The sequence below is a fragment of the Haliotis rufescens genome, unplaced genomic scaffold (assembly GCF_023055435.1).
Source record: "Haliotis rufescens isolate VD_foot unplaced genomic scaffold, xgHalRufe1.0.p SCAF_15, whole genome shotgun sequence".
Taxonomy (NCBI): domain Eukaryota; kingdom Metazoa; phylum Mollusca; class Gastropoda; order Lepetellida; family Haliotidae; genus Haliotis; species Haliotis rufescens.
The window spans coordinates 3,330,537-3,351,019 of NW_025963835.1; the positions used below are offsets into that span (position 1 = coordinate 3,330,537).

Sequence of the window (20,483 nt, forward strand, 5' to 3'; positions counted from 1 at the left end):
ACTTTTATTATAACCCATTCACCGGATGTTTGGGATGGTGGGTAACGAACGTGATTGAACAAGCGGAGTTCTTGCCAACTATGTAAACAATGATGAGTGAAATGCAAGGTATATTTGTTTCACGAGGAAACAGTGATGCACAATGATATATTTTGCTTTTGGCTAGAAAATAGAATGATCAGTTGCTACATTTCCGTAAAAGCAAACTGCTGCCGACAAGTGAAGCTTGTGAACAGGTGATGCTCAGTCAAATATATTACCGTTGGCTGAAAGGTGAAACCAGTATACAGATGTATCATGTGGCCTTGTTGGTTTCCTTGTAGGAGGAAAGCCCGAGGTGATGCAGGTCTCAGACATCTACCACTTCGGTGAAACCCAAGAGCACGAGTATGGTGATGATAAACCTAGAAACATAATCAGGGTGAACCGGGATTCGAACCCACAATCATAGGTTTCTGGCGTGTCCAGGGGACGCAACTCTGCACACCGTGCCCCCTCTGAGGATTGAAAAAAAGTGGCGAAATAAGCGCGAAGCTGTCTATGGCATTAAACAAGTTTCGGGAAACATTTTCTTTTTCTTTTAAAAAGTGCTGTCAGATACTAATGCATTGCTTCAGGTGAACAACATTTAGATAAAACCTTGGTCAATGAAAATGTGAATTTTGCAATATAACATTATTAAACATGATAGGGATAGAAGTATGCACTAGCCCGCTAGAGTGGACCTACTTTGGTAATGTTGAAAGAATCCCAAGGGCAAGTAAAATTTCAAACATTTGGGGTATCCCCTATTTATCATTCGGGCTAGTATATTTTCTTGGTTAATTTCTATCCCTGTTGATCATGATTTATTGCTTCAATGATTGAATATCCAGCGTTAGAAATTGGCACTAGTCCTGTAGTCCTTATCAAACTGCCCAATAGTAAAGGTATTCTAAGGACTAGTAGAAATTGGCCCAGTTTAAGGGTTTTGCTATATGTTATCATTATAAGGACTAGTGGACAAAAACTGTTAGTTTCTAACACTGATATCCCTCCTTTGTTAGGCAGAGATAAAGATTATTGCATGCATTTGTCTTGTAAAATGAAAAACAGACGGCAGTTCCCAGGCTGATGACATGTGCTGCACTTTACTAAATTCCCAGGTTATACGCTGAAGTCATATCATTGCGAGTACCTCTGTCACAAGCCGTCATATAGGTGGAATATTGCTGAGTGCGGCGTTAAACAACAAACCAACCAACATCTGTCACAAAGTCACATCTTTAACAGTCCATTCATGTGTTTTTTACCTGTTTCATTTTGTATGAGTCTACACATTTAGCATGTTTTAATAAACATACGTCATGAAATGTTTGACTTTCATTGAGAAAATATCCTAAAACATGAAATACTATTTCGATTTGCTTATCATCATTGAGAGCCCTTCCGAGAGCTAGAGATATTCAGATATTTGATGTGTAAAGATTTATTGCCATGCACCTCACTGTCGTAGTTGTAGTAGTATGTCTTTATAATTATGCAAACAATATGTAAAACACACTGTAAGGCATGCATTAGGCCGTCTGTTGTTATTACAGAATATGTGCATTTGTTTACGAACGAGAAAAGCCTGGTCACGCGATAAGCCACACCGACAGTTTTGTCACTGAGCAGAAACGGAATATAGGGAGCAGAGCTGAGTGAGGTTGGGGGTCATCGGCTATTGTTTAGAAAAGCTTCAGAACGTTTGACGTCCAATCCCTTTAAGATAGTCATAGTGCTAAGATCGCTTTGTGCATGTGGGCCCAGGAATGAATGTCAGTTATCTGTAACATGCAATCTATGTTATTGATATATTTAATGATTCCAGCTGCCATTCTCTTTTTAATTTGTGGGGGCATGGGTGGCGCAGTCGTTAAAGGCACCGCAATTCGCTGTGCAGAGTTGCGTCCCTTGGGCACGCCAGAAACCTATGATTGTGGGTTCAAATCCTGGTTCGCCCAGATTATGTTTCTAGGTTTGTCAGCACCATGCCCGTGCTCGTGGGTTTCACAGAAGTGGTACACGTCTGAGACCTGCATCACTTGGGGCATTCCTCCTACATTAAGCTGACATGCCGTGATATGACCGGAATACTGTTAAAAGCGGCGTTAAACCCAACCCACTCACTCACTTTTTAACTTGTTCATGTTAGGCCCCCCAAAAGTACCCTATTCTCTGTTTGTCTGCATAATGTTTAGCCCCCCTTGTCAGGCATTGTTATGTTCATGACGTTTAAACAAGGGCAGATAACTCTAACCTGCACGTCACAACACCTCTTGTGTTGTCCTCACTCTACTGAACTTTTATTAATTGCTGCAAAAACGTATTATAACCAGAAACAACTAGGTTTTTCCTCCAGCATATGATGAATGTACTGTTTTGGGCCAATGTTAGTGAATCATGCAAATGAGCTTATAAAAAAAGGACTACTGTCAGCCATTGTATTCCGAAGTTTTGCAATTGATGGCTAGCTCATACTTTCTTGATATTTGCTTCAACAGATTGATATCTGTCTGTGATTCGAACGAGGGGTCAACTTCAGAAATACTGCGATAATGTTTGGAGATGATTCTGGTAAGTATTTCTACAAATTCTAGCTTTCAAACAGAGACCATATGCCATATATATCGGTATATGGTCTCTGTTTGAAATGAAGATGTGTTTTTGCATCATATTTTTGTTCACTGCAAAAATATCACAACGTAAACAAATATAGCAACATCTAAACATGTTTAATATTGACTATATGCCACTACATTTCATGTTTTTGAAGGAAAACTGATATATTTTCTCTCATATTAAGCACCAGTGGGTTCTGGGTTAGAACTGTCTTTAGCAACCCATGCTTGACGTAAGAGGCGACTATGCTTGTCGTAAAAGGCGACTACACTTGTCGTAAGAGGCGACTAATGGAATCGAGAGGCCAGGCTTGCTGACTTGGTTGATGCATGTCAATGTATCCTTATTGCCTAGATCGATGCTAATGATGTCAATCACTGGATTGTCTGGTCGAGACTCGATTATTTACAGACCTACACCATATAGCTTGGATATTGAGAGCAGCGCTAACAACCAACAAACAAACAATTGCGGATCCAGAGGAGGGGTGCAAGGTGCACATCCCTCCTTTTTTTCAGATACCTACACATTAACCCCACACTCAGCCAAGTATTCTGAACAAAAACAGTTAGGGATCATGAATATTTTTTGGGGAAATTTTTATGAAATTGTAAGCACTGCAAAATATATCCCCCCAAATATTTGTGATCCCTTACTTTTATTTGTTCAGTATATTATATGCACCCCCTTTTCAGAATCCTGGTTCTGCCTCTGATGAAGACCCCTTGACTTTCATACTAATTTCTTTCAATCATTAAGGGTTTATCATCAGTAATTAAGGTTTTATTTCTTGAAGATGTTTTCTCAGAGAGCATAGTGGAAAGAGAAGGCCCTCACCACAGCACGCCCATTAAGGTAATTTATGTCACTGATTTTGCAAATATATATCGTAGTAAGTAAAACTCAGTAATATCTGAAATGTGAACCAGACAGTCAACAGTATGTTTGCAGAGTGAGTGAGTTGAGTTTAACACCACTTTGAACAGTATGTCAGTGTATCCTGAATAGTCAGTTTCCTTGATGGGGAGGGACCGCCTCCGTGGTCTAGTAGTAGAGCGTCCGCCCGGAGAGCGGAAGGTCCGGGGTTCGATCCCCGACCTCGTCGTACCAAAAGGCGTTTAAAGATGGTACTTGTTGTTACCCTGTCTGGCGCTCGGCATTAAGGGGCTAAAACAAGGACTTGTCAGCTCGGAGTCAGTATACTGTGTCTGAGTGGGGTATTCATGTTAAACTGCGGCATCGTATCAGTGAGCTAGCACTATAAATCGGCATCAGTCCGGACTAGTACAAGCAGCCACACAAACACACACATGTACATGCACGTCGCTATATAAGTGCAATAATCTTGGACGCGACGTTAAACCCCATTTCACCTCACCTCACCTTGATGGGGAGAAAGGTCTGTAGTGATACATATGGAGATGTTTTTCCATTTTTGTATGACTCACAATGGAATGGTGCTGAAAGACGAGGGGTCATAATCTGGAATTTGAAGGGACATCACCTAAGACCTTCCTGGGCGGTGGGATAGTCTCGTGGTTAAAATGTCTGCTTCCCGCCCTGAAGGTCAGAAGGCTTTGATTCCGCACATGGGTTCGATGTTAGGAGACCATTTCTGGTATCCCCCGTTACAGTATTGCTAAAAGACGTGTAAACCACGCTCACATAATTATTTGATTTCTGTATATTGAAAAGGAAGTCAATCAGCTTGTTCCGAATGCACAGGATCAATGCAGAGCTCTGATGTTGTTGATGATATTTTATTTCCTCTTTTTGATCTGAACACCATGGCATCTATATCTAAAAGGGAGTACGGTACCATCGAATGATTATTTGTTGTCTGTGGGTTTTCTTATGCTAATATTAAAATATCGAGGCGGTAAACTCACTCACTTTTTGCTGGTACATTATTCATGCAGAAATGTCTGCATAAACACAAATATTGATGTCATTGTTTGTTCTGACAAGGATGGTCCCTTTAAACGCCCACTTCGTCCAGTCCGTATAACCGCTAGAGTGGAGCCCTCTTCCCCAGTACGTCATGTGGTCAGTGATGGTCAACATTCTGAGAGGCCAGGGGATCCTGATCGATCCCAACACCAACACTACCTGGACTCGGGAAAGCAGCGGTCACCGGTCAGCCTACATTCTCCGCGACAAGTATGTCTGAACTTTGTTTGGCTATGGCTCTGACTGTGCATGAAATAGGACTAGGGCGACCTAGTTACCCGTCCCAGCCCAAATAGGGCTAGGGCGACCTGAGTTACCCGTCCCAGCCCAGATAGGGCTAGGGCGACCTGAGTTACCCGTCCAAGCCCATATAGGGCTAGGGTGACCTGAGTTACCCGTCCAAGCCCAGATAGGGCTAGGGCGACCTGAGTTACCCGTCCCAGCCCAGATAGGGCTAGGGCGACCTGAGTTACCCGTCCCAGCCCAAATAGGGCTAGGACGACCTGAGTTACCCGTCCAAGCCCAAATAGGGCTAGGGCGACCTGAGTTACCCATCCCAGCCCAAATAGGGCTAGGACGACCTGAGTTACCCATCCCAGCCCAAATAGGGCTAGGGCGACCTGAGTTACCCATCCCAGCCCAAATAGGGCTAGGGCGACCTGAGTTACCCGTCCCAGCCCAAATAGGGCTAGGAAGACCTGAGTTACCCATCCCAGCCCAAATAGGGCTAGGACGACCTGAGTTACCCATCCCAGCCCAAATAGGGCTAGGGCGACCTGAGTTACCCGTCCCAGCCCAAATAGGGCTAGGACGACCTGAGTTACCCGTCCAAGCCCAAATAGGGCTAGGACGACCTGAGTTACCCGTCCCAGCCCAAATAGGGCTAGGGCGACCTGAGTTACCCGTCCCAGCCCTTGACTGAACACTTACATGTCATTGAGTATGTTAAGCATGTATCGATTGTCAAGGTCAGAAAGGGAGACAATTTATGATTTATATTTTTAAATGTAATGTTCAGCCTAGGCGATACTTTAAATGCTTTAAACAGGAATTTATGTTGTTTTTTCACATTCCTGAATTTTAGGGTCGGTGAATACATAGAAACGTTCTTGTGATAAAAAATATTATGCCCAAACATGTTCCCTTCGTGTTGTAACATTTTGGTATGCCTGCTTCAGAATCCCATGTCCTCCTCAGACAGCACAACGCAACAGAAACAGCGACGAGAGATTCAGCTGTTGATTCAGGAGCTGAGGGAGCGAGACAATGAGCTGAATGAGACAGTGACAGCTCACAGCAATCAGCTCCTGGCCTGGGAGCGGGACAGACAGAGGCTGCTGACACTGGAACAGAAGTGTTCTCGATATGAAGGTCAGCTTGATCAACTCGCATCAGCTTCACATCAATATACTACTTAACTTTTGACAGGGATATACTGAGTGTGACTGATTGCTGGGAGAAGTTGTCACCCAAGTAGCTTTCAATATTGCCTTGGACTCATATTCAGCATCATTACAAAAATAAGTAATTTATATAACATTCCCTTAAGCTGCTTTCTAGTTGGTTTGTTATTTAACGCCGCACTCAGCAATATTCCAGCTATATGATTGGGGTCTGTAAATAATCGAGTCTGGACTAGACAATCCAGTGATTAATATCATGAGCAGTGATCCATGCAATTGGGATCTATGACATGCATCAACGATGTCCGCGAGCTTGACCATCCGATCCCGTTAGTCGCCTCTTACGACAAGCATAGTCGCCGTTTATGGCAAGTATGGGTTGTTGAAGACCTATTCTACCCCGGATCTTCACGGGTCAGCTGCTTTTGTAACCATTTAGTAACAGTATGAAATATCTCAGTGTCTGTATCAAAACTTGAGAAGTATATTTTGTGAACTAGGCTTGTAAAATAATTTTAAAAAGCTTACTTAGTGACAAAAACCAGTATGCGTTGTTGTCTCCTGGCTTTCGTGAGAGTGTGAGCCAGCACAGAATGCTTGCCAGGAGTTCAGTGGTATTATCCAGACTCACGCATTTTAGTGAAGGTAGGTGTCAGTCTAATACATCTCTCACTTTGTGTCCAGGTGAGCTGCAACACAAGAAGAAGCAGGTTGACATGATGAAATCGAAGCTGAAGGCAGCTCGAAGTTACCAGGAGACCCACAATGCCAGTCTCAGCACCACTCAGGAACAGCTAGAGCAGCTGAGTCGCCAGAAACAACACAGTGTTGTTCACATGGATACACTGGAGGTGAGAAGAGAAGAAATCCTGTAAGGAGTGGGGGGTCCAACAATAGGGTCAGGTCTTTATAGTTAACAGACCCGTGAATATTCCGGGGTAGAATAGGTCTTCAGCAACCCATACTTGCCATAAAAGGCTACTATGCTTGTCGCAAAAGGTGACTAACGGTATTGGGTGGTCAGGCTCGCTGACTTGGTTGATCCATGTCATTGATCCCAATTGCGTGGATCGATGCTCATGATGTCAATCACTGGATTGTCTGGTCCAGACTCGGATTATTTTACAGACCGGCGTCATATAGCTGGAATACTGCTGAGTGCGGCGTTAAACAACAAACCAACCCAACAATCATATTTTTATTCTGAAGATGAGCAACATCACTCAGGGCTGAATATAACTATAAAACATGCACTAGTGCAACCTATTTTTGAAAAATGCAACCTAATATTTATATCTTCATGCACCAAGTGCATGTCAAACATTTTCAAATTTGTGCCTTACTTACCCTTACAAAAGTTCTGTTGAGCAATGTCTAAACAAGCCTGAAGGGCTTTATGGTCAATAACAAAATTCCAAATTGGAATTACAGATTACCAAAGTCATGCTATTATTGTTCTAACTGTTGTTGTGGCTTTGTGGAGTTGATATGCATCTTTCACTGAAAACAGGAGAGAGTGAGAATGATTTTTCACCGCTTTTAGCAATATTCTATCAATATCATGGCGGGGGCCACTTGCACAAAGCGATCTTAGTGCTAAGATGATCATAACTCCCATACTTTAACATGGGCTTATAATAGTCTTAGCGCTAAGATCGCTTTGTGCAAGTGGGCCCAGATATTGGCTTCACACATTGTGCCCATGTGGGGAATCGAACCAGGCCTTCGGTGTGACGAGCAAACACTTTAACCCCTCAGCTACCCCACAGCTCCTGAAAACAGGGCCAATAGAGAGGAAGAGGCTATAATGCATAGTTATACATTATTGAAAGGATACAATGTTATAATACATCAGAATTTTTGAAATTAAGATTTAACTCTCTTTTTTTCAGATGCACAGTTGTACATTTTAAGTTACCTCAGAATTAGTGTAATAACTAAAAAAACAAAATCCCGCTTTTGAACAATATAATTATTTTCGCCAAATTTGCCTGCCAAAGGCTCTTTGTTTGGAATCCTAGATAAATTTGCGTTTTTCTTTAAGAAACAGAATGAGAGTCTTGGCAACTCTGTGAAGGCGATGTCAGGGACCATTGGGCAGTTGGAGGCTCGGGAACAGGAGTTGATGACTCTGCTCCATCTTAAGGTATGCCCCACACTGCAGGAATAAAAAAAAAGTAAAAAAACAAACAGGCAAGCCCACAGGGCTAGAAGGATTTTTGTTCTGCTAGTCCTGCAAAAGGTTACTAGTCCTTACAAAATAAGAAGGCTTTCAAGGCGGAAATGAGAGGACAATAGATAATTTACAGCATGTGTCAAAAAGTGGCGGAGCTTAAACTTGTGCTGTAAAGTTTGAGAAAGCTGCTTTCTTATTGGCTAATGTCAACTTCTTGTTCGGTCAAAGTTTGCGAAAGGTCATTCTGACGGAACCCATGATGGGATGTTCTCAGACTTTTGATTAGCGATAGGGAAAACTGAGATCTGATTTTAAATGAAATCAACAGGTTATGATGAGTGTTTTCCCTACTGTCAGAGACGTTTTTGTTTTTTTATTGAAGTGTTTGTAGCTGCCATAGACTGTAGAGAGTGCATTTGATCACAGATCATTGTGTTTTTCAGGAGAAGGACGTTAGCCAGGCCACCAACAGTGTGGCGGAGCTGAACTCACGTATTCAGCTTCTGGACATGCGATGTAAGGAGTGCCAGACTCGGGAAGCCGACGCCCTGCACCGTGCCACACAGTGGAAGCAGAAATACACTCAGGCCAGGGAGGAGATGGAGGCACTCGCAAGTAGGGACGCCTTCAGCTTCTTGCTCTTGATTATTCACAGGCTGTCTTATAGTTGGCTTATTGCTGAGTTCAGCGTTAAGCAGCAAACATACATATGTATGTCCTGTGGAATGATGTTGATTTGAATGGTTGCAGGTAGTGCACAAAGCAAGGACAATGAGCTGAGTCTGGTCAGGAGTGAGATGCAGCAGCTGCAGCAGAGATTGGTGGCAGCGGGGGAGGAGCTGCTGATGACAGGTTAGTAAGGGAAGTGCGGAGGGAGGAGTCAGTAAGTGAAGTGTGTAGGGGGAGTGACAGAAGTTGAGAGGAGTCAGCGAAATGTGGAGGAGGAGTTAGTAAGTGAAATTTGGAGGAGTGACTAAAGTGTGGAGGGAGGAGTCAGTGAAGTGTAGAGGGAGGAGTCAGTGAAGTGTGGAGGAGGAGTCAGTGACAGAGTGGAGGAGGAGTCAGTGAAGTGTGGAGGAGGAGTTAGTAAGTGTGCAGGAGGAGTTAGTAAGTGTGCAGGAGGAGTCAGTGACAGAGTGGAGGCAGGAATCAGAGACAGTGTGGAGGCAGGAGGCAGTGACAGTGTGGAGACAGGAGTCAGTGACATTGTGGAGGGAGGAGTCCGTGACAGTGTGGAGGCAGGAGTCCGTGACAGTGTGGAGGCAGGAGTCAGTGACAGTGTGGAGGGAGGAGTCAGTGACATTGTGGAGGCAGGAGTCAGTGACAGTGTGGAGGCAGGAGTCAGTGACAGTGTGGAGGCAGGAGTCAGTGACAGTGTGGAGGCAGGAGTCAGTGACAGAGTAGAGGGAGGAGTCCGTGACAGTGTGGAGGCAGGAGTCAGTGGCAGTATGGAGGCAGGAGTCAGTGACAGAGTAGAGGGAGGAGTTAGTGACAGTGTGGAGGCAGGAGTCAGTGACAGTGTGGAGGGAGGGAGGAGTCAGTGACTTTGTGGAGGCAGGAGTCAGTGACATTGTGGAGGCAGGAGTCAGTGACAGTGTGGAGGCAGGAGTCAGTGACATTGTGGAGGCAGGAGTCAGTGACAGTGTGGAGGCAGGAGTCCGTGACAGTGTGGAGGCAGGAGTCAGTGACAGTGTGGAGGCAGGAGTCAGTGACAGTGGGGAGGCAGGAGTCAGTGACAGAGTAGAGGGAGGAGTCCGTGACAGTGTGGAGGCAGGAGTCAGTGACAGTGTGGAGGCAGGAGTCAGTGACAGAGTAGAGGGAGGAGTCCGTGACAGTGTGGAGGCAGGAGTCAGTGACATTGTGGAGGCAGGAGTCAGTGAAGTGTAGAGGGAGGAGTCAGTGAAGGTTGGAGAGAGGAGTCAATGAAGTGTGGAGGAGGAGTTAGTAAGTGTGCAGGATTCCTCCCTCAACACTGTTACTGACTCCTCCCTCAACACTGTTACTGTGTGGAGACAGGAGTGAGTGACAGTGTGGAGGCAAGAGTCAGTGACAGTGTGGAGGGAGGAGTCAGTAAGTAAAGTGTGTAGGGGGAGTGACAGAAGTTGAGAGGAGTCAGCGAAGTGTGGAGGAGGAGTAAGTAAGTGAAATTTGGAGGAGTGACTAAAGTGTGGAGGGAGGAGTCAGTGAAGGTTGGATAGAGGAGTCAATGAAGTGTGGAGGAGGAGTAAGTAAGTGTGCAGGAGGAGTGACTGAAGTGTGGAGGGGGAAGTCAGTGAAGTGTTAAGGGAGGAGAGATTTAAGTGTGTAGTAAGAGTCAGTGACAGTGTGGAGTAAGAGTCAGTGACAGTGTGGAGGGAGGAGTCAGTGACAGTGTGGAGGGAGGAGTCAGTGACATTGTGGAGGGAGGAGTGAGTGACAGTGTGGAGGGAGGAGTCAGTGACAGTGTGGAGGGAGGAGTGAGTGACAGTGTGGAGGGAGGAGTCAGTGACAGAATGGAGGGAGGAGTCAGTGATATTGTTTGCAATGTTCCTAGTTGACATCAATGTTCCTTCTGTATAAAGGTGAGCGTGAGAAGAGCAAGGATGACCTGATTGAGTCCCTGAGGTCAAAGCAGGAGCGTACTCTGGCCGAACTCAGGAGTGTTCGTGAGGTAGGACAGACATTCTTTGAAAGATACTCTTACAGTGTTAACAAGGCCAAGATTTCCACAGGCATCAAAGGGCCTTACAAATGACAGTGTGGCCTTGAAAGGGCCTTAAATTTGAAAAATTTAAATTAGATGAAATGCCTTGATTTTAGTAAGCATTATTCATTTGCTCTTGTAATGTACGACCAACAGACGCTCATGATAAGTACATAACTCACTTGATAAATAATATTTTAATAGTAAATCATTTAAAGGAATAATGTCATAAAAAATCTGTTTGACAGCATGATTGGTATTACTTTGGGCCCTGAAAAGTGCAATCATAGCCCTGGAAAGACTAATGTCTTGGCATACTATTATACTTTTTCCGTCTTTGACTGTGGCCTAGTGAATAGTGCGAAACCCTTTTCTGGTGTTCCCCACAGTGATATTGCTGGAATATTGCTTAAAGCAGAGTGAAACCATGCTAACTCACTTGTTGGTAGAATGTCTGCCCTGAAAGCGGAAGGTCGATGGTTCGATCCTTGGGCATGTCATACCCAATATTGTTAAGAGACAGTACTTGTTGTTACCCTGCCTGGCGCTTGGCATTTAAGTGTTAAAACGTTGCCTCAGAATCAGTATAGTGTGTCTGAGTGAGGTGTCCATGTTAAGCCTACATTAGTCCAAACTAATACCACTAGCCACATACACACATAGACATCGCTATATAACTTTGATTATCTTGAATGCAAAGTAAAACCCCATTTCAACTCACCTCACCTTTGTTGTCTTTGAGGGACTGCCTCCGTGGTCTAGTGGTACAGTGGAAGGTCGGGGTTCGAACCCCAGCCACTTCATACCAAAAGATGGTTCTTGTTGTTACCCTGCCTTGCATTTCACCTCACCTCACCTCACCTTTGTTGTCTTTGAGGGACCGCCTCCGTGGTCTAGTGGTACAGTGGAAGGTCTGGGTTCGATCCCCAGCCACGTCATACCAAAACATGGTATTTGTTGTTACCCTGCCTTGCATTTCACCTCACCTTTGTTGTCTTTGAGGGACCGCCTCCGTGGTCTAGTGGTACAGTGGAAGGTCGGGGTTCGATCCCCAGCCAGGTCATACCAAAAGATGGTACTTGTTGTTACCCTGCCTTGCATTTCACCTCACCTCACCTTTGTTGTCTTTGAGGAACCGCCTCCGTGGTCTAGTGGTACAGTGGAAGGTCGGGTTCGATCCCTGGCCACGTCATACCAAAAGATGGTACTTGTTGTAACTCTGCCTTGCATTTCACCTCACCTTACCTCACCTTGTGGTATTTGAGAGATGCGCAAGGCAAAAATTCACTGAAGTCACTGATAAGTATCACAGCAACTGTGTTGTGTCAATAATGACGATGATGAAACAATTATTGTTGCTAGTTGTTTCAGTGTATCAAATATTGTATCTAAGAACACAGATTGTTCTCCCATCCCTTTGTAATCTCCTGGCATATCATCTGGTCTGTCACTAGTCGTCCGTATTTTGTTTCCGGAGCATAACTTGTAAACCGTGAAAGAGATTTCATCCCTACTTGCTAGATGTATTAAGCAGGGCTTGAAGTTGTGCCTTTTTATATTTACTAATTCTTTTATAATTCCTTTTTCCATGGAAACAAGTTAGATTTAGCTGAAACCGAGGTAGGTTTCGTTGCCGGAGCAGAACTAAAAAATTTTCAACATTTTTCACTCAAATTTGGTACATGTATTAATCAGGGGCTGAAGTGGTGCCCTTTGCTATTTAGGCATTTTATATTTTATACTTTTTTCCAGTTTCCATGGTAACAAGTTTGCCTTTGTCTCTGTTCATAGTGGTGTACTGAAAACTGTACACACACAAAGACCAGGTTGTCAACTGGTGCTTTTTGCTATTTAGGGATTTTTGTAATTTATAGTTTTTCCGTTTTCATGGCAACAAGATTGACTTTGCCTCTGTTCATAGTGGTGTGTACCTGACATACAACTACAAAGTTCAAAATCCTAATTCCATGGTATTGTTTTGATAGCACAATAACTACTCTTGTATAGGGACAGACAGATTGGGAGAAATTCTCATCAAGTTGGCCATAAAGTAACAGTCAGATGATTTGTCCTTTCGAATTCATGGGGGCGGGGGGATTTGTCGTCTTCTCATGACTCTTGTATATTCCAGCTGTATGAGCGTCAGCAAAGGGAGATGACTCTGATGCAGCTCAATTTGGACAGCTCCCGGGAGAACAGCAACCAGAACAGCAACATGGAACAAAGGTTTGCTGTTGATGTGCTGATTGTAACATGTTCCTTGGCGGTTTTACTGCTTTCCTAGGGCCGTTGTTAGGATGCAAGAGAAACATGGCTGGATTCTGTGCCCTGTGCATCCTCGTGTATCCCATCTGCATCTCATCCATCTGCATTAAATTCAGATCTTAGTTCTTGCTACAGCTAAATAAATATATGAGGACATCCCATTATGGGTCATCAGAACATCCTTTTGTGAACTTTGACCGACCAATGAAATTACTTACCTAAAGTCGACATTAGCTAATCAGAAAGCAGCTTTCTTGATCTTCACGGCTCTATTTTGAAACTGGCGATTTCCATTCCAGACTACACTTTAAAAATATTTTGACAAAGATATCTATGCAAAATTTGAAAACTGAACAAAATAAAATTCTGTAATGTGTCATAGATGGCTGAGATTGTATGGCAGTTCCTCCCGTGGGCTATGCAAAGTCATTTCTGTTTTAAATGTTTATCCAACTGAAGCGAGAGATAGACGATGAGTTTGACGGAATCATTCATACTGCCTATAACTGTCATTTGGAATACCCTGTGTTAACCTTTTCAAGGTTGCATGATTAGAAGACACATTCCGAATGTCAATTTATCAATCTGGTAAGCCATGCTCTGATATGGTGGGATGAAATGTCGTTCTGACGAGACCCGTAATGGTATGTCAGATCTTTGTTTCGTTGCAGCGTTATGATCCAGTGTGAGTGACATACACTCAACATAGCCATCCAATCCAGTTACAGGATAATGGCTACAAGGGAAGTAATGGTATCAAAGTACTTGACTTGTGTTTGAAACCATCTCAAATACAACTGGGAACACTTGGTGCCATATGGACTTCCATCCGCTTGTCCCAAATCTAAAGAAAAAATCTTTACCAGCTCGATGTTCATTCCAATTCGCAGCAAATCCCATTATTTGAAATTTATCAATGGCTCGCTTGAGTAAGGCTGGTGTTTTGATTGTAGTTCTAAATCGGACTCCTTAAAATGTATTGCAATTAACTGGAGCATGGATATATATTTTGCACCCCTAGATTCACATGGTGGCACATGGTCCTGTGCACAGTGCACAGGTCACAAATAAGGTGAAGTTATGCAACGTTGGTTGCGGAGAATAGTTGGATGGATGACCACGTTTCTTGAGAGTTTCTAGGGATTCGGTCCTGCCCGACACTGAAGCACATATAGGACATGTTGCGTCTCCTTGGGCAAATGACTTTGTTCAAAATGTGCCTCTGTTCATCCAGCAGTGACTGGGTACCCGGTAGGATGAGATGGTAATGTGGCTGTTAACCTTCCAGCGCATCACAGGCAGCTTGGGTTGTATACTCCCCAGGGAGCTGAGAATAAAAGAATCAAGTGCACACCGATCTATTGACCAGGGTCATAGTGTTAGGGCTTTGAGCATTCACCTTGTGTAAGGAGTTTAGCGCAATAGAAGTACAGACATTATTATAGACAGACAGACAGACAGACAGACAGACAGACAGTGTTATTTCAGTATAAAGACCACTGGCCCAACATGTTACATTACAAGAACAGATTGAAGCGCACATAAAATGTTTACAATTTACAATACAGGGTTTCTGTGTTAATTTATATATTTTAGAAAATAGCATAGATTTGTTTGGACATTTTCATTTTTGTTACAAATTTTGTGTATTAGATTGTGCGTTTTTAAAAAATTTACGAACATAAGGAGTGTTAAGAGTATTTAAATAATTATTTTTAATGTGACATGATATATGCGGCTTTTCTATTGGACAAGAGGATTACATGACCACGAAATTGATGTTCATAAGTATATGAACCACACACTTTGACAGTCATACATTTTTGAGAGATTGTATTCTAGAAATAACGTGAACACTGACAGATACCTCCACATTCCTGAGGAAACCCCTGGGGATTGCCTAGCCTAAATAAATACAGAATCCTTGTTTCTGATCATTTAGACACTTTGATCTTGAACTCAACATTTCAGCATTCATTGAGAAACGTCACAGAGTTTGACTGCATGATTGTTCACGAATATTCACACTATGACTCATCCTAGTGAACTAAACAAAGAAATGCACATCCTATCTATCGTAGTATCGACTTGATCCGTGTCAAGATTGACAGTGACAGTCTACAGCAATCTATGAATTTGTTTTAGTATCTATTTGACACATCTTTATAATCACCTATCAATGATTGGACAGTTGATCAATGATGACCATCACATGCAACCACCAAAGCTTCATTAACAACTTCAGAAATCTCTCCCGTTACGTTTATCGTGTTGCCATTTTGACATCTTGTACTTGATGTAAATGTATTACGACGTGCTGTCATTGTGACTGACTTACTGAGGTAGTTCTTAACACACCTTTCTCATCCAATGATGATAGAATTTGAATACATTTGTTGTAAACAAACTGCACCAGACGTTCCTGAAGAGCAAGTTTAGCAAACATATGGTCATGTCACCTCTTTTGAGGAACTATTTTATTCCGCTATACAGCTGGATGTTGTATGGCTGTCAGTGTAAACATAGAAGTTGCACTCGAAACTAAATGTGCATAGATCTAGACTTACTATGAATGATATGAAACATGAAAATTGACTTTCAATTTGCATGAGTTCATTGGAGTATGAACCTTCATAGAGTGAGGGCCAAACATTGTATGAACGTTGCAACAAGCTCCGACGTTCATACAGTTTGGCCCTCACTCTATGAAGGTTCAAGCTGCAATGAACTCACACAAAGTGTAAGTCAATTTCGTCTTCAACAAGAAATTCTCCATTTGCTTGGCAAAAAGTACATAACCTTTGCTCGAGAGGGGTATTTGAATATTTTTTGGAACATTATTATAAATAGCTACATATGCGCTTGTATACAGTCGAAGTATTGCTTCATGTATTCAAACGTTCTAGGTGACTGTAAGTGTGTCCACTTATAGGATTGTGTTGTTACTTTGGGGTCCATTTATATAATTTTCTCTGCTGTTTTGCCTTTTACGCCCATTGGAATATGTTTCGGCAGATAATCAAGACTGGTAATTCCCTGGTTTTGACGTTATGTATTACATTGATGATTTTCAAATGGATTTGTATTTGATTTGAAATTCAACAAAAGTTTCATGAAGGTAGTCTTACACTTTCCCTTGTTAGACCATTCAAATTTCTTTCTTTTCCTTGCTTTTGCTTCCTGTTTTGGGGCATATTGTAAAAGAAAAATCATTTGAACAAGAAAATACATCGGTCTTGTCTCATTATTGAATGGAATTTTTTCTCACACGTTTCTAGCATTGGTCTGGATGATTCCATCAGTTGCCATGGTAATGAACCTGTTCAATGTGTGTCTCCACGGCAACAAGAAATTGACAATGACCACCGCCGTGTTTCATTTGAAGACCGCCTGTCCTCATTCCTGGATCAAGACACAGACAGTGAGGTGAGCTGGTTAGGGAACTGACGAGCTTCCATTGTCAATGATCTCTTCTGAGTAAAACACAAGGGATTGGAGAGGGATTCACAACATTACTTCATCAAATACATAGTCCTGAATAGTTTATTTTGTATATTACCTATAGTCTCTTTTGCAAGAAAACCTTTTTCTGGGAAGGTCACATCCCCATAGGGATTCCAGTTTGAATAGATAGTGAGTGAGTGAGTTAGTATGGTATGTCATCGTATCCCAATGGTGTGGATTGATGCTCGCGATGTCAATCACTGGATTGTCCGGTCCCGACTCGATTATGCACAGACAGCCATCATAAAGCTGGAATATTGCTGAGTGCAGCGTTAAACAACAAACCAACCAACCAACCAACTCAAAACCCTCAGTGTATATTTTTCAACCAGTGCGTGTCAATCTAGACTGGAAGCGTGTACTGTGGAACCCAGTTGCATATTGACATTTGTGTCTGCATCTGGATTTGTGTTAGAAAACCTTAAGTATAGATTTGACTCACAAGAGCTTTGGATTCCACTCCATCCACGTTGAATTGGAAAGACTCTATTGACTTATCTGATGTCATGATAGTGGAAGTGGAATGAGTTTTGTAGCAGATACATTTGTTTCCAGGCTGTGTCCCATCTTGATGCTGCCTCCCCTGCAAGTAAACTCCAGCGCCTGTTGACAGAGTCTAGGATGATGATAGAGAGCCTGGAGAAGACCACTCTACCAGCCTCAAGTAACACAGCCACCCAGGTGAGTCAGTAGAGGTCCTCTCTACCAGCCTCAAGTAACACAGCCAACCAGGTGAGTCAGTAGAGGTCCTCTCTACCAGCCTCAAGTAACACAGCCAACCAGGTGAGTCAGTAGAGGTCCTCTCTACCAGCCTCAAGTAACACAGCCACCCAGGTGAGTCAGTAGAGGTCCTCTCTACCAGCCTCCAGTAACACAGCCACCCAGGTGAGTCAGTAGAAGTCCACTCTACCAGCCTCAAGTAACACAGCCACCCAGGTGAGGTCCTCTCTACCAGCCTCCACTAACACAGCCAACCAGGTGAGTCAGTAGAGGTCGACTCTATCAGCCTCAAGTAACACAGCCACCAGGTGAGTCAGTAGAGGTCGACTCTATCAGCCTCAAGTAACACAGCCACCCAGGTGAGTCAGTAGAAGTCCACTCTACCAGCCTCCAGTAACACAGCCACCCAGGTGAGGTCCTCTCTACCAGCCTCAAGTAACACAGCCAACCAGGTGAGTCAGTAGAAGTCCACTCTACCAGCCTCAAGTAACACAGCCACCCAGGTGAGGTCCTCTCTACCAGCCTCAAGTAACACAGCCAACCAGGTGAGTCAGTAGAAGTCCACTCTACCAGCCTCCAGTAACACAGCCACCCAGGTGAGGTCCTCTCTACCAGCCTCAAGTAACACAGCCACCCAGGTGAGTCAGTAGAAGTCCACTCTACCAGCCTCCAGTAACACAGCCACCCAGGTGAGGTCCTCTCTACCAGCCTCAAGTAACACAGCCAACCAGGTGAGTCAGTAGAAGTCCACTCTACCAGCCTCAAGTAACACAGCCACCCAGGTGAGGTCCTCTCTACCAGCCTCCACTAACACAGCCAACCAGGTGAGTCAGTAGAGGTCGACTCTATCAGCCTCAAGTAACACAGCCACCAGGTGAGTCAGTAGAGGTCGACTCTACCAGCCTCCACTAACACAGCCACCCATGAGAGTCAGTAGAGGTTGACTCTACCAGCCCCCAGTAACAGAGCCACCAGGTGAGTCAGTTGAGGTCGACTCTACCAGCCTCCAGTGACACAACTACTCAGGTGAGTCAGTAGAGGTTGACTCTACCAGCCTCCACTAACACAGCCACCCATGAGAGTCAGTAGCGGTCGACTCTACCAGCCTCCAGTAACACAGCCACCCAGGTGAGTCAATAGAGGTCAACTCTACCAGCCTGCAGTAACACAATCACCAAGGTGAGGTCCACGCTACCAGCCTCCAGTAACACAGCCACAATGACTGTGCTGAGTGTCATTTTCTGCCTTTTGTCACAGGTATCTCTGGTCCATTCTGCAATATTTAGAGGCAGGCATAATATTGCTGAGGCTTTAAACAATATTCACTCAATCACGATGTTCAAGTGAAATTGGAACAAAAAGTTTAATGAGAGCATGGTATATATTTTCAGGGCAACTCTGTGTCCAACCATTCCTCACCAATATGCTCCCAGAATTCTTCAGTGCAGGAAAGAGAAGCAAGTGAGCCGACACACGAGGGGACCATGCTTCCACAGACCAAGGAAGTCCGAGAGATCCTCAAGCTGCATCCTGTGTCACAAGAGCATCCTAACTTTGGGCTCAAGTCTCCAGCCTCACAGTTCAGGTCAAATCCAGATGCATCAGCATCACACTTCCATGACTCATGTGATACCCAAACAGCTCAGCAAGATGTACCCCAGAGTTCCATCTCACCGGAACCTCATACACAGGGGTCAAGGTCACTTGATTTTTCAAGACCTTATCAGTATAATGAAGATCAGTCAAGGTCACAAGTTGTCCAATCTCTTAGGTCAAGGTCACATGACCCTTATTTTCAGGTGTCAAGGTCGCAGGATTTCCAATCCCAGGAATTAGAGGCACATGACCCTTATCCACTGATGTCAAGGTCACATGATTTCCAATCCCAGGAATTAAGGTCACGTGACCCTTATTCACATATGTTGCGTGAACCTCATTCAGAAGTGACAAGGTCACATGACTTCCAATCACAAGGTGAAGCTTCACAAGATGTTGAAGGTCAGGATGCAAGGTCACAGTACTTTCAATCCCAGCGTTCCCTGTTTGTGTCAGAGTTACCATCCATGGCTCAGGTTGAGTTCAGTGACACAGAATCATCCGACATTCTCAGAAGACAGGTTGACAGCTGATGACAGATTCCACCAAATATTTTGGGTCATTATTCGACCTGTATGGGACCATGTATATGAAGGTGCTATTACATACATCGTATACAATATTGTACTCAATATTTGCAAGGTTTATCAGTCAGCTATATATACCACTCAAAGAAGTTAAGGAACACCAGATTCTTTCATTAATATAGTTGCTTGCTGTAAGAGGCGACTATGCTTGTCGTAAGAGGTCTTGACCGGGCGCAGCCATTTTGTTTCAAGCTAATGCAAATTGATAAGAGAAGTGGAATCTGATTGGTCAACAGGAGGGACATATAAGTGACATAGTTCGTAAAAGACACTGGTGGTGCTACGATCGAGACCCGAAATTTCAGCCCAGTTCGACCAAGGTGAAAACTGGACTTTTACAGTCAGTTAACTCCCTTGCTTCGGAAAGATCGATCAACACCATACTAAACGTATTCTATATCTAAATGGTAAACCAGGATCAGATTCTTAATTTCCATATTGTGAAGATCCAGGTTAGAATTGGTTATCAGCAACCCATGCTTGTCGTAAGAAGCGACTAACAGGATTGGGTGGTCAGACTTGCTGACAGGGTTGATACATGTCATCATATCCCCATTGCGTGGACCGATGCTCTTGATATCAATCACTTGAACGTCTGGTCCTGACTCGATTATTTACAGACCGCCCTCATATAGCTGGAATATTGCTGAGTGCTGCGTTAAACAACAAAGAAACAAACAAACAATTAGTTTAGTCCGCTAGTGGGCGTGGCCTATTTTTATGGAAACAAACGCAATAAGAATTACTTGTATAGTCAATCACCTGCAATTTATTTATTTTCCAATATCTCCAACTGCCATGTATCTTTTGGAAATGTGAGTGAGATGGTTTAACGAACCTTTGATCAGTATTCCAGTTACATCACAGCTTAATGTTGAAGGAACGCCCGAAGTGATGCATGTCTTCCACGTTTACCACTTTGGTGAAACCCACAAGCACGTGTTTTGCTGACAAAC

At 43.6% G+C, this 20,483-nt stretch overlaps 1 protein-coding gene across 2 annotated transcripts; it reads left to right on the plus strand.

The window, feature by feature from the left end:
* The first annotated feature begins 21 nt into the window (after positions 1-21).
* LOC124134942 (centrosome-associated protein CEP250-like) lies at positions 22-20,081 on the plus strand. 2 transcript variants are annotated; one of them, XM_046500057.2, is made up of 14 exons: positions 22-108; positions 2,526-2,598; positions 3,440-3,498; positions 4,612-4,803; positions 5,772-5,964; positions 6,681-6,847; positions 8,041-8,142; positions 8,616-8,787; positions 8,923-9,024; positions 10,734-10,822; positions 12,987-13,081; positions 16,399-16,546; positions 17,180-17,305; positions 18,736-20,080. In XM_046500057.2, exons 2-14 carry the CDS (start codon positions 2,580-2,582, stop codon positions 19,471-19,473), a joined length of 2,202 nt encoding a protein of 733 aa, XP_046356013.2. In that variant the 5' UTR covers positions 22-108; positions 2,526-2,579; the 3' UTR covers positions 19,474-20,080. The 2 variants fall into 2 exon arrangements, with proteins under 2 accessions (XP_046356013.2, XP_046356014.2); XM_046500058.2 differs by having other exon boundaries at positions 97-236; positions 18,736-20,081.
* The last annotated feature ends 402 nt before the right edge of the window (positions 20,082-20,483 follow it).